General features: G+C 35.7%; 1 protein-coding gene across 4 annotated transcripts in view; it reads right to left on the bottom strand.

Annotated features, from left to right (window-relative positions):
- CERT1 (ceramide transporter 1) overlaps nt 1-14,139 on the bottom strand; it is a 105,179-nt gene that overhangs the window by 87,067 nt on the left and 3,973 nt on the right. For all 4 annotated transcript variants that reach the window (XM_038532539.1, XM_038532536.1, XM_038532538.1 and 1 more), the window contains exon 2: nt 12,504-12,638. In XM_038532539.1, the coding sequence (XP_038388467.1) occupies nt 12,504-12,638 (135 nt within the window). The remainder of the gene's footprint in view (nt 1-12,503; nt 12,639-14,139) is intronic.

The following is a 14,139-nucleotide window of genomic DNA, read 5'->3' as shown; positions in this document are numbered from 1 at the left end:
GGTCCTCAACTTTGCAGAGCTCACACTAACCAAATCATCACACAAGAAATGTAAAACTTTAACAAGCCATAAATTAGAAGAAGAAGAAATACATCTCAACATGATGAGAAAGCCTATAATAAAAGGACGTAATCTAATCATAGGGTCAGGGAAGGTTTCCAAGGAAGTAATACCTGAGCCAAGAAAAGGAGGATAAAATGGAATGAACAAAGGAGGAAAGAAAGAGTTCAGACAGCAAGAAAAGCACATATAAAGAGATGTGGCAGGAAAGAGTAAGCCTAGATAAGACACTGGAAGGAAAGTATGACTGGAGAGGACATCATGAGAGGAGGGAGTCTGGTAAGAAATGAAGTTTAGCGGGCAGCCCGGGTGGCTCAGTGGTTTAGTACCGCCTTCAGCCTAGGGCCTGATCCTGGAGACCATGTCGGGCTCCCTGCATGGAGCCTGCTTCTCCCTCTGCCTGTGTCTCTGCCTCTCTCTGTATGTCTCTCATGAATAAATAAATAAAAATCTTTAAAAAAAGAAAAAGAAAAAGAACTGAATGTTTAAGAAGGCAGATCATACAAAACCTTATAATTCAAGAGAGTCGGAAGCCCAGCAGAGAAGGATAGCATAATGCATTTTCTTTTTTTCACTGGGCCTGAAATACTTCATTTCATTTTAGAAATTTAGATATTAATTCTGTCATCTTAAATTATTTGAAGGCATCAATTAATAGACTCAAAACAAAATTCTAATCCTACAAAAATGCTCTGTGTAGCCCCGTGGTGCAAGGGTTCATGTACTCCTGTGCAAAACTGGTGAAACTTCGGAATCCTCGGAACAATGCTTTTAAAAATGTAAAGCAAAATACATATGATTTTAGAAGAAACCAATTACATAAAATTTATGATTAAAACATTTAAGTTCAGGTATCCTAAAATATATGTGTTACTTTATACTAACAAATTAGTATCTAGTAGCAGATAGTAGTATTTGGAGAGATCTACAATATGTCAATAATGTCATGGGATAGTATCTGTAATTTTTGTTGAGTGAAAAAGTCACAAATACTGACAATATTACTGTAATTTTTCCCTACATTAATAAAGAAAATGCAAAATTTTGGTTAAAAGTTAGTGAAAATAAAGTTGTAATCTTTTTTTTTAATTTTTTTAATTTAAATTTATAGTCACACAGAGAGAGAGAGGCAGAGATACAGGCAGAGGGAGAAGCAGGCTCCATGCACCAGGAGCCCGACATGGGATTCGATCCCGGGTCTCCAGGATGGCGCCCTGGGCCAAAGGCAGGCGCCAAACGGCTGCGCCACCCAGGGATCCCCCACCGCACCACCCAGGGATCCCAAAGTTGTAATCTTTTCTCATGATGTCTATAAATCCCTTGTGGAATTGTTATAATGGAATCTGACTGGTAATGGTTTGCCATAAAAAAAAAAAAAGATCACCTACCTGTCCCAAGAATCTTAAAAAGCAAACTTCTGCATCTAAGCACATTCTCTAGTACAATAAAACCATAATATTTCAGACTGAAAGAAAGGACTTCTGGTAAGTAAATTAATATAAATCTTCTATATGCTATACTCTGCCTAAAATATATTGTGGCCCACAAAACTTTATTAAGCTTCAATTACCTGGTTCAACAATTCTGAATACTTTCTGGTGATTTGTGAAAATCAAATCCACATGAGAAATATAAAACTTTGGTATATTGGGGTGCCTGGGTGGTGTAGTCAGTTAACCATCTGATTCTTGGTTTCCGCTTAGGTCATGATCTCAGGGTTGTGGGATCAAGCCCTGTGTCAGGCTCTGCATTCAACAGGGACTTTGTTTAAGACTCTTCCTCCCTCTCCTTCTGCCCTCCCCTTTCCTAAGATAAATAAATCTTAAAAAAAAAAAAAAAAAAAAAAAAAAGATTTGCTATAGTTCAACTGAAAGGCTTTTACTAGGCACTGGGAATCACAACCCAATAAGGGACTTTCCATTCAAATTATGTGATGGCTGAGCCATGAATATACATTTGTATAATGATAACATTACTTGTTATAAAACTGTGTTAGAACTTAAATGATTATAATTACTTTATGATCAAGGCATATTTAGATGACCTTTTAAAATGGATTCTTTCCAAGTCTTCTAAATAGCAAAAAACAATTTAATAACTTGAAAATATTCATGTCTTTCAAAAGTTTCACTTTTACATAGAACTTGCAAATACAACAAGAATCTGTTTTAATAAGCCTCTAGATGCACACTGAAGTTTGGGAACCACTGGGCCAATGGATATCCTTCCACCATTGAAATAGAAGTGGGCAATTACTATTCTTCTTGAAATAAAAATCAAAAGCACAAAACCAAGAGAAAGGCACATATATGGAAAGATTAAATATTTAGAGTAATAGGCTAGAAGAAGAAAATTATGATGACTAAAGGAGATAACATGCAAAATACCTAACACCTTTTTTAAAAATATATTTTATTCATTTACTCATGGGCGACACAGAGAGAGAGAGAGAGAGAGACAGAGAGAGGGGCAGAGACACAGGCAGAGGGAGAAGCAGACTCCATACAAGGAGCCTGATGCAGGACTCAATCCCCAGACTCCAAGATTATGCCCTGGGCTGAAGGCAGTTGCTAAACCGCTGAACCACCCAGGGATTCCCTTACCTAACACCTTCTTGTTAGCGCCTAACAATTGTGTAGTTCATGTTTCTTTTTTAAAAAATCTTACAGTTAGGACAAAAAGATGAGGAATGGCTCAATCAGAGAAGGACAATCATCATATGGTTTCACTTACATGGGGAATATAAGAAATAGTGAAAGGGACAATAAGGGAAAGGAGGGAAACTGAGGGAGGAAAAATCAGAGAGAAGGACAAACCATGAGAGACTCCTAAGTCTGGGAAACAAAGAGTTGCTGAAGGAGAGGAAGATGGGGGGATGAAGTAACTGGGTGATGGGAGTTAAGGAGGGTACTTGATGGGATGAGCACTGAGTGTTATACTCTATGTTGGCAAATTGAATTTAAATTAAAAAAAAAAAAAATAGGGATCCCTGGGTGGCGCAGCGGTTTGGCGCCTGCCTTTGGCCCAGGGCGCGATCCTGGAGACCCGGGATCAAATCCCATGTCGGGCTCCCAGTGCATGGAGCCTGCTTCTCTCTCTGCCTGTGTCTCTGCCTCTCTCTCTCTCTCTCTCTCTCTCTCTCTCTCTATCATAAATAAATAAAAATTTTAAAAAAATACACCCCATATTCTTTACTAGAAGAGAGGGGGAAAAAAAAAGATGAGGAATGGTTTGTTGAAAAGTTGTGGCTTGGTTTGGACCCAGAATAAATAGAGGGTTTTGATAATGGAGGAGGGAAAAGACATTCTAGATAATGGAAAATTCAATGAGCAATGTTAGCAGAGAATGTCAAAGTGCCAGTTAGACCAGCAGTCAGGTTGATATAACCCATGTTCATCTGTTCAATTCATTACTATTCTGTTTCTGAGACAATCACTTAACAATTACCAAAGTCTGAACCTTTTACATCCATTGTCCATTCAGATGGCTAGCACCAACAACACAACTAATAGCAATTCCTCGCTTTCATGTATAATGACTCCATTCATTTAAATGTCAGATCAAATACCCAAGTGCAGAGAGCAAGCAGTTAAGAGAATGAGCTCTCCATTCTTTACTTGAGCATAGCTATTTTTCTTGCTTTAGGAAAGTAGCTCTCAAACTTCAGCATGCATCAGAATCACTTGAAGACAGAATGCTGAAGCCCATAGCCAGAGTTTCTGACTCATTAGGTCTGAGGTTGGGCCTGAGAATTTGTATTTCTCTCAAGTTCACAGCTGATTTTGATGCTAATGGCCTGGACATCACACTTTGAGAACTATGTCCTCTGCCTTATTATCTTCCTCTTTCTTATTTAATACTTGTTTGTTTCGATGGGGCACATTTTCTAAAAAAAGCTTTGCAGAATGTGTATTTGAGTATTTTTTACTTCTTATTATTGGAATTTTCAAACATATACAAAATAAAAAATAGGATAATAAATCCCATATTCCACTATCCAGCTCTGACAATTAACATTTTTGATCGTTCTTATTTCATCTATTACTTCCCACTAATTCAAGCCCTTCCAGATGGATTATTCTGACGCAAATTCTAAACATATCATTTCATCAGTATTTTTATATATATATATATGTATATATATATATAAAATAAGACATTTTATTTATTTTATCTTCAGAATTTATTTATTCATGAGACAGAGAGAGAGAGACAGGCAGAGACACAGTCAGATAGAGGCAGGCTCCATGCAGGAAGACCAATGTGAGACTGGATCCTAGGACTCGAGGATCACGTCCCTGGGCTGAAGGCAGGTGCTCAACCACTGAGCCACCTAGGTGTCCCTAAAAAAGACATTCTAAAAGCCACAAGAAGGAAATTTTTTGAGACATTTTTAAATGCTTTTATCTGCCCCTATGCTTTAATGGTTTAGCTGGATATAGAATTCAGTGTTGAAAATAATTCTTCAGAAAAATAAAGGCACAGCTCATTGCATTTTAGCCTCCAGCATTCTGAGAAGTCCATAGTCCTTTTGAATCCTTATCCTTCATTGTGATTTTTTCCCCCAATGGAAGCATCCAGGATCTTCATTTCTCCCAGTGGTCTACTCAGTATGATGATTTGTCTTTAACAATGGGTCTTTTTTTTTTTTTCATTTTTCACGCTGACCTTCCTTGATCCTTTCAATGTGAAAGCACGTGTCCATCTGTCCTCGTCCTCTCTCCATCCCTCCCTTCCATTTTAAGATTTATTTTAGAAAGAGAGATTGCAGCAGAGAGTCAGAGAAAGAGAAAGAAACCCAAGAACTCAGTGCTGAGTGCTGAGCCCCAAGTGGGGCACAATTCTAGGACCCTGAGTTTACAACTTGAGTGGAGACCAAGAGTTAGACGCTGAACCAACTGCACTAGCCAGGCACCCAAAACTCATGTCCTTTTATTACTATGAATTTTTCTTGTATTTTTTAATGTTTTCTATAAATTTTTTCTTGCATTCATTTCAGTAAACTCATTACATTTTTGAAATCAAAATTTTTTATACTCCTGTATCTTTTATTGATGCTTCCTTTCTTCTTTGTTCTCTCTTCCTGAAGTTTCTACTGCTCAAATATTAAAATTCTTGAATCATTCCATTAATTTTATCTTTTCTCTCATTCACTATCTTTTTTATCTTCAAACCCTTTCAAATTCTATCTTCTAACCCTTCTGATTTTTTCATCAATGCTACCATACTTATCATTTCCATTTTTGTTTTATGTTTCCAAATGCTCTTATCTCTGAGAATACAGAGAAAAATTTTCTTCTTTATTTTTGTGGAACATTTGAATAATTTGTTGCCTTGTCTTGCTCTCTTTTATCTGCAAATCTCTTTTTTGCAGAAGAGATTTTTTTTTCTTGCTCTCTTTCATACTGCAAATCTTCAAACTGGTCCTTGACTGTCCATTTTTAAGAGCTGGGGGACCACAAAACTGACTGGAACCTGTAATGTTATGTATGAGCAGTTTATCAAGGATGAGGAGCTTCACTGCTGGCTAATCCAGTTGGGCTACTTTGCTGAAGAAGCTCTGATGTTATCTTTAGGTCTTTCTTCTTGGACTGATCAGATTCTCTAGAAGTCCCCAGCAATCTCCTGCCCTCAGTACGAAAGTATGTCACCTAGTGTATGGGGAGCCATTCACTTCGCACACTTCCCCTAAACTACCTGTATTTCGTATCACTCCTTGCTTTCAATTGTTTCTAATGCTTACTTCCCCACTCTCCAGGTCAGAAACCACTATTTTATTGTCTCTATATAATAAATCTCTCATCTACACCAGGTTAGTGCAGGGTTTGGTCAACGACCCAACTGCACAGATTTGGGAGAGAAGAATCTGGGGATGTGACTGCTTCTTAAACTGATACCCTGTGTATCCTCCTTATTTTTCACAACTTTCACATCCAAATTCTTATTTCAAGAGGTATCGGGTACTGCAAAAGTATTATATGATTGCAATATAAATCTAGTTCTGTTTCCCAACTGATAACTTAGGATTTGGGTTTCCATGATGTATTAACTCACTTAGCACTTGTTCATCTGTTTTCCAGCTTCTAAAATATTCTCTTCTATTGTCTCCTCTCCAGTTCTCCCTTTTTATTTTTTTTATTTTTATTTATTTATGATAGTCAGAGAGAGAGAGAGAGAGAGAGAGAGAGAGAGAGAGAGAGGCAGAGACATAGGCAGAGGGAGAAGCAGGCTCCATGCACCGGGAGCCCGACGTGGGACTCGATCCCGGGTCTCCAGGATCACGCCCTGGGCCAAAGGCAGGCGCCAAACCGCTGCGCCACCCAGGGATCCCCAGTTCTCCCTTTTTAGTTTAACCCACTGACTATGGGCAAGGAGATAAAGGTATATATGCATCTTTCCTAGGATAGATTTCCTAATGTTTTAAGTCAAATGAAACTAACTGACAACTTTCACAAAAGGAGAAAACTTCACTTCACGAAAATGGGTTTATTTTTAAGTTTCAAGAATCATCACCCAACCCTGTCTCCTGCCCTCAATATATTATTATTTTAAAGACCACCTTAATTTCTGGATGAACTTCAACTAATAATGGCTTCTTGGCCTCTTGGTTCCTTATGATCAGTTTATACTTGATCTTTCTCTTTTTTAAGTCACTTTAATCCTCTTTAATCCACACTACATTTTTAAAAGAAATACATTTTTAAAAGAAATAACTGTTGGATAATATATATTCTTGGGGGACCAAGAGAACATAGCATTCTTTATCAGCCATGGTTTCCTTCCTTTAGTGGAGAAACAACAAAGGTCAGCATACACACCACTTACTCCAAAGAAGCTCAACAGCAATACCAGTGAATTCACTACATGATAAGTTTTAAGCAGGTAATTTTAAATCTAAAGCTTTGTTGCTTTACTTAAGAGAGAGGGTACCACTGTACAGCCAAACGAAAAAATAAGAATTTAAAAAAATGTGAGAAATGTTACCTCTGTACAAATAATGTACAAATAATTTTAAAAACTTAATAAGAGTGCTGGTATCCTTGTAAACTATACTGGGAAATAAATAGCCTTCAAGGGTCCCTAGGAATTCAGAGCAAAAAGTCTGCAAAATATACATTTAGATATGTTTTAAATGGTAATTGATTTTCTGATGATAGTGACAAAAATCAGCCTGTTAGGAGAAAGTATTTGCCAAAAACAAAGACCTTTCATAACTCAACATTAAGAAGACAAACAGAAACAAAGATTTGAACTGACATATCACCAAAGAGATACAAATAAAAAGCAGAGAAAAAGATGCAAAACATTATTAGTCATTATGGAAATGTAAGCTGAAACAACAAAGATCACTACAAAGCTACTAGAGTGGTAAAAAAAAAAAAAAAAGTCCTGACAAAAATGATGAACTGGAATTCTCATACATTATTGGTAGGAAAATAAAATGGTATTGCCACTTTGGAAAAGAATTTGGCAGTTTCCTATAAAGTTAAACATACAATTTACTGTATGACCCAGCAATCTCATTCCTAGTTATCTACCCAGGAGAAATAAAAGCACAAGTTTACACAAACAGCTGCACATGAATATTTACAGCAACCTTACTAATGGTAGCCTAAATCTGGATACAAACACATACCTCTCAATGGTGAAGGATAAACAACTGTGTGCATCTATACAAGGGAATTAAACTCAGTAATCAAAGGAACAAGTTAGGGATAAATGCAACATGGATGGCTCTAAATAACATTATGCTGCATGAAAAGCCAAACACAAAAAGCTTCACACTGTATGACTCCATTTATATAACATTCTGGGAAACGCAAAACTACAAGAACAGTTTCCACAGGTCAAGGATGAAGAGGTAATTGACTACAAAGAGGCAGGAGAGAACCTTCTGGGGTAATATAAACTGTCTATATCCTGATTGTGGTAGCAATTACATCATTGTATACATTTATGAAAGCTATAACTATACACTTAAAAGGGGTGAATTTTACTGGACGTAAATTATATCTATATAAATCTGAGTTTTAAGAAGGTATGACATGACTTTTAAAAAAATAGATTATATTTATTTATTCATGAGAGACACAAAGAGATAGAGGCAGAGACATTAGGCAAAGGGAGAAGCAGGCTCCATGCAAGGAGCCCGATAGGGGACTCGATCCCGGGACTCTGGGATCACGCCCTGAGCCGAAGACAGATGCTCATCCACTGAGCCACCAGGGCATCCCATAAGTTATTCTGTTTAACACACATAAGTAATTCATACTTCAAGACATCCCCCATTGTTAACCAGTTAAGGAAGGTGAAACTCAGAGAAAGTTAGTAATCTAGCCAAAGGTACCTCTGGTGGTAGAGTCTAGATGCCCAGGGTTGACTTCAGAGCCCATGTATGAAATGTTAAGCATTTTGGAAATTAAGATATAATGCTAAATAAAAATACTAAATAAAAACTAGTGTATGTGAAGCTTAAAAGACCTTCAGGAAAACTAAGAAAATAAGCCTCTTGCTAACTGTTTTAAGCAGGCAAATCTAGAAAATTATGTATATTTCTTACTTTATGAAAACTTCAATGCTAAAATGCAGACTATATTTATTGGAGACTTAACAGAAGGCAATAATAGTAAATTACAAATCTTAAAGAATGGCTTCATAAATATTTAACAGGCATGTTCTTGCAAGTCTTACACAAAATAAAATGTATTATTTTTTTTTTCCTATGCTCAGTGACGTGTGATAACACCAGATGAGAATCAGGAGACTTGGGTTGTAGTCCTAACTCAGATATTTAGTGTTATGGGTTGAATTATGTGCTCAAAACGTATATATGCTGAAGACTTAATCCTGCATACCTCAGATTGTGACTTTATTTGGAAACAGGGAAACAGAGACGTAATTAGTTAGGATGAGGTCACACTGGAATAGAACAGACCCCTAATTCAATATGACTGGTGTCCTTACGAAAAATTCGGGAAATTCGGATATGAATATGCCCATGGAGAGAACGTTATGTGAACAAGAATGCAAACATCGGAGTAATCCATCTATAAGCACCAGAATGTCAGATTGCTGGCAGACCACCAAAAGCAACAGAAGGAACTAACCCTGATTACACCGTGATCTGACTTTTAGTCTCCAGATCTGAGACAATAAATTTTTGTTTAAGCCACCCAGTATATGGTACTTTGTTATGGTAAGCCTAGCAAACTAATTATATTCTGTAATTGTAGAGTTTTGAGTAAATTATTTCAACATTCTGGGTCCTACATTTCAACAAGTATCCTTTTTTATATTTTTCCACTTATAGAAACTTTTACCAAATATTTTAAATACTTATTATATTTGAATTATTTAAGTTATATTATTCGAGTTACATTCAAGGTATCTAAAGATAGAAGATAGTATTTACAAAAGAACTAACAGATACTAGTTTTTCAAAGCATAAATCTTAGTAGTCTAAGATTCTAATTTCTTCAGAAATTCATTGGCAAATGCTCCTCAAATGAGAATTATCAACTAGTACCTATCTAATGCTTTTTTACTTGTTGCATATACCTTCCTCTTTCTGCCAGTTCAATATAGCAAAATCATGTACTTGATAAAAGGACAACTCCTTAAATTTCTCATTAGAGTTCCTTGTATAATGATTATTTATGGCACACTACTCATTTGGGAGATATCCAATTTGCTGAACATTATTCTGTACCATAATTTCTTACTATAATTCCACCTTAAAAACCTTTTGGATCTGATTAGTCTTTATTTGGCACTTTAAAAATTTTTTGTTTGGTTTTATAGTTTTCTTTAGTTTTGAACACTTCTCTCCTTTGCTTTTACGATCTCTATTAGCTTCTTTAATTTTGCCAGGATCTTCCAACTTCTCCTTCAACCCCTACTTACCTAAGAGTAATTTTTAATTTTTAAAAATCTAACAACATTTTCATTACCTTGCAGTTTTCCTTCTGAAAATATTAAATCATGAAACTGGTGGATATATCTCCAAATAGCCAACCTACAAGAATAATAGGAATTCCATTCATTTGGTAATTAAAGAAGTCCTACAGTTTCAGGTACACAAAGCCAGATACCTAAGGTGAGCTAGGACTACAGACACTTGGCAAACCAATTCAAAAGACATTACTACTTTCATTGTACCAAATACCTCTACCTACCTAATTCCCAAAACATCTTAGCTCAGTAAATGCAAAGAAACCACTTCTTTTATCTTCATGAAAAGATCATGAAATGTTCGTTGATGAAATATTAGTAATATAATTTTAAACATGCTACAAAGAAAAGGAATACACAAACCAAGTTAACAGAAGACCGGGCAAAAACAATCTCAAATACATGCAGGAAAGCAATATATAATGAAGATGGCATTTGAAGCCAATAGAGAAAAGCTAAATTATTTAATTAATGGCTACAGAATATACAGTCATTTGATAAACAATAAAAAGCTAAATTCCCACATCACTTCTTAGACTAACTCCTACAGGAATAAGAATTCACATGTAAATTTTAGATGAAAACATAGCTATTATAGTTTTTGAAGTGGGAAATAGTATCTAAACATAACTAAATGCAGAAGCCAGAAAGGAAAAGGTCAATAAGAGTATACAAAAATTTGGAGATCCCTGGGTGGCTCAGCGGTTTGGGGCCTGCCTTTGGCCCAGGGCGTGATCCTGGGGACCCCGGACTGAGTCCCGCATCAGGCTCCCTGCATGGAGCCTGCTTCTCCCTCTACCTGTGTCTCTGCCTCTGCCTCTCTCTCTCTCTCATGAATGAATAAATAAATAAATAAATGAAAATAACATAACAGTACTCTAGGAATACTATTTAGTAAACAATAAAAATTTCATTCACCCCATTTTCACATCAACCAACAACATATTTTCAAGAGTCAAACATAGTAACTAAAAAGCATCTGACGATATGCAAAAGGAAGGAAATGAAGAATCAAAGACAGACACTTCAAGATTATAAAACATGTTCCTATTCACTATTCTGTCCTCTAGCATAATGATCTATCTCAAGGGAAATAAAACCCCCAAATACAAAACTATACACAAATTCAAGATGCACCATAATGTACAATATACAAGTCAAAAAAAATACTGAGCTTTTATGTTCAAACTTTCTTTAAAATTTTTTTAAATTAATATTTATTTAAAACTGATCTCAAAAATAGAGAGTAGAAGTTTCATTCTTAACACTTACAAACAATTCCTCTGCAAGTTTTTCCAACTCAATATTCAACTATGTGTTTTTCCAAACTCTGAATATACATAAGGGGCAGAATGTACGAAAAAAAAAAAAAGGAAAATACGGTAAGATTTTCCTCAAATGTGTAACATAAACCTATGTAACTCAGATTAAGAAATCAACACAGATTTAAAGTATACTTTTTACTTTTACAAGCAATATAATTTCTTTCGTAATGTGAATTCTCTATGACTGCATCAGTAAAATCTATGATTAGGTTTTAACATACCCATTTCCAGATTTTCAGTACAAGAGCACCCTTAATTGACCTCCATTTAACTGACCTGCTTTAGCCAACACCTTTTTTGTTCTTTCATTAAATATGCCATGGCACACTGAGTACTCTCAACTTGCATGCTATTTTTAGTATATTTAGCCACTTCTGATCCCACAGGTTATGTTTAACAAATCAGTTGGTGGTTCCCAACCCTGTTTATGCCAGTTTACCCGTGGCGGTCTTTACATAATTAATATTACGTACATCTACAGAATACAAGTGCAAAAAGGATTGTTTCTATGTAAACTAAACTGAATGCAAACTAAGTAGAATGACTCAATAAAAGTGAGTCATTCTTTAAAAAGGTATTGAATTAGACAAAGGTGAAACATCTGTAAAATATTAAGGAAAACATAAAAAAGTCAGAAAAACCTATACTTAGGGTTTTTCAAAACTATCTTTAGCTTTTATTCCACTTTAGAGAAATCAAAACTGGAAACTGCAAATCATGCATCATGGACATAGTTTACAAGAACAACTTCTCTCAATTGCACGTTCAAAGAGATGGTGTTAGCATTACATCAAAAAGTTGGCAATGAATACAGATTTATATATTTTAAGTTAAAGTTTTTAAATGTTAAGATACATGTTTTTTTAGTTTTCTGCTTTTTCAGTAACCTGCCAAATAACTGTCCTGATCTCATCAGATATGAAGTCTTCAAATACCTTTTTTCTCTGAATCTATTAAGAGCTTACTTACTATAACTAGATAAATACTGTCTTTATAAAATAATATCTAGCAATAAACACTCTAAAATAGCTTTAGGGAAAGAAATACTGGACTCTATACTGCACAAAGGCAAAGATCTTTATCTCTCTTATTCACAGATCTATCCCAAGTTCCTAGTACATAGCTGATGCTCAATAAATACTTGTTGAAGGAAGAAGAGGAACTTACTGTGATGACAGCCTTGCTAAGACAGATGGATCCTCTGCAGCCATACTCTGTCTCGTCTTCAGATTTGTAGTAACTCAGAGTATTATTTTTTAAAACTACCCAACGGTCCTGCCACCCATGAATGTAGTTTGTCCACTGGAGGTAAGGGGGGGGGGGGGGGGCGGGGAGGGAAAAGGAAAACAAAATATAAAAGTCAGTATTTTAGAAATCCAAACTTTCTGAAACAGCTATCAATCTAATTTTAAAACCAAAATGTGGAAAGTTCTGACTTAATTATAAACAGTAAAAATGATTATAAAAAATGAGAAGCTGAGATTTTCTAGATTGTATAATTTTCAGTTTTTACAAAATAATACATTTTCTTCCCTTTAACAATTGAGGAATAAAACAGGAGCAGATTTCAGTTAAAAATTCTGCTTTTTTTGTGTGTGTGTTCACTCTTTTCTCACCAACTTCATGACCCTTAGATTGTTTTGGTCCCTGCCATAATTAACATATTCAATAGGAAAGTAAGTTTGCTTATATAGCCTCTCATTCTCTAAGGCAGGTATTGCATAAAGCTTTGAAAACATAAGAAGTATGAAGCTAATCATGGCAAAATTTTACTTTTAAGTTGTTCCTATATGAACACGTATTTTTAACTACATCCAAGCAAAAGTACTAGACCCTTAATGTTTAATAAGTCTACATCAACTTTACTTTTTACTCCTCAGAACTCAATACTACAAAAACAAACAAACAAAAAAAACAAAAACAAAAAAGAACTCAATACTACATATTTAAAAGTTAATTCATTTTCCAAGTTTCTTTTAAGATCTATTTTTTAAATCCAACAGTAACTACATAACTATAAAAAAAAATGGTTTTCAAAAACATACTTGGATTATCAGTTTCCAGTGCCTATAAATGGTTTCTGTGTTGCTGAAGTCTTGTTACACGTTGCAGATCACAATCAATTAACTTGCAAAGGCAGAAATGTAACCTCTATTGGAATTTTTGATTTCGCATATTTTTATGCTCTTGGGGTTTTATGTATGTATAGACAATTCCAAAAACTATCTAATTCCAACATTATCTGCCAAAAACTAATTCAAAATGGATTTTCAAAAATATACTGCACTGGCTCATGCTCTGTACCCATTGAGAAATCTTTACTTTTCTATTCCCTACTCAGCACGTTTAAGACAGTTCAGCTCTTAAATCTTCAAAGACCCATCATTATAACCCCTCCCTGAGAGCTCATCCATGCTGGCAATTTAACTTTCTTTTCTAAGAGCTCACTAATCACCATTTTCTTCTTTCTTTTCTTCCTTCCTTCCTTTCTTTCTTTCTTTCACAAGATTTTATTTATTTATTTGAGAGAAAGATACAGAGATATTGACTGAGAGAGCACAAGAGTAGGGGAGAGGGAGAAACAGGCTCCCCACTGGGCAGGGAGGCCAATGTGGGGCTCCACCCCAGGACCGGGGCTCCATCCCAGGACACCGGGGTTCATGACCGGAGCCGAAGGCAGAGGCTCGACTGAGCACCCAGGCGCCCCCATTTCCTTATTTCTAACTCCCTTAACTTACCACCACTTACACCTTGACTCAAACAATGATGGTTACATACAAAACTGAATTCATCTCCTCCTCTA

The sequence above is a fragment of the Canis lupus genome, chromosome 3, assembly GCF_011100685.1.
Source record: "Canis lupus familiaris isolate Mischka breed German Shepherd chromosome 3, alternate assembly UU_Cfam_GSD_1.0, whole genome shotgun sequence".
NCBI lineage: Eukaryota > Metazoa > Chordata > Mammalia > Carnivora > Canidae > Canis > Canis lupus.
Note: the sequence above shows the minus strand (reverse complement) of the source record. Positions and strands in the feature narration are given on the sequence as shown.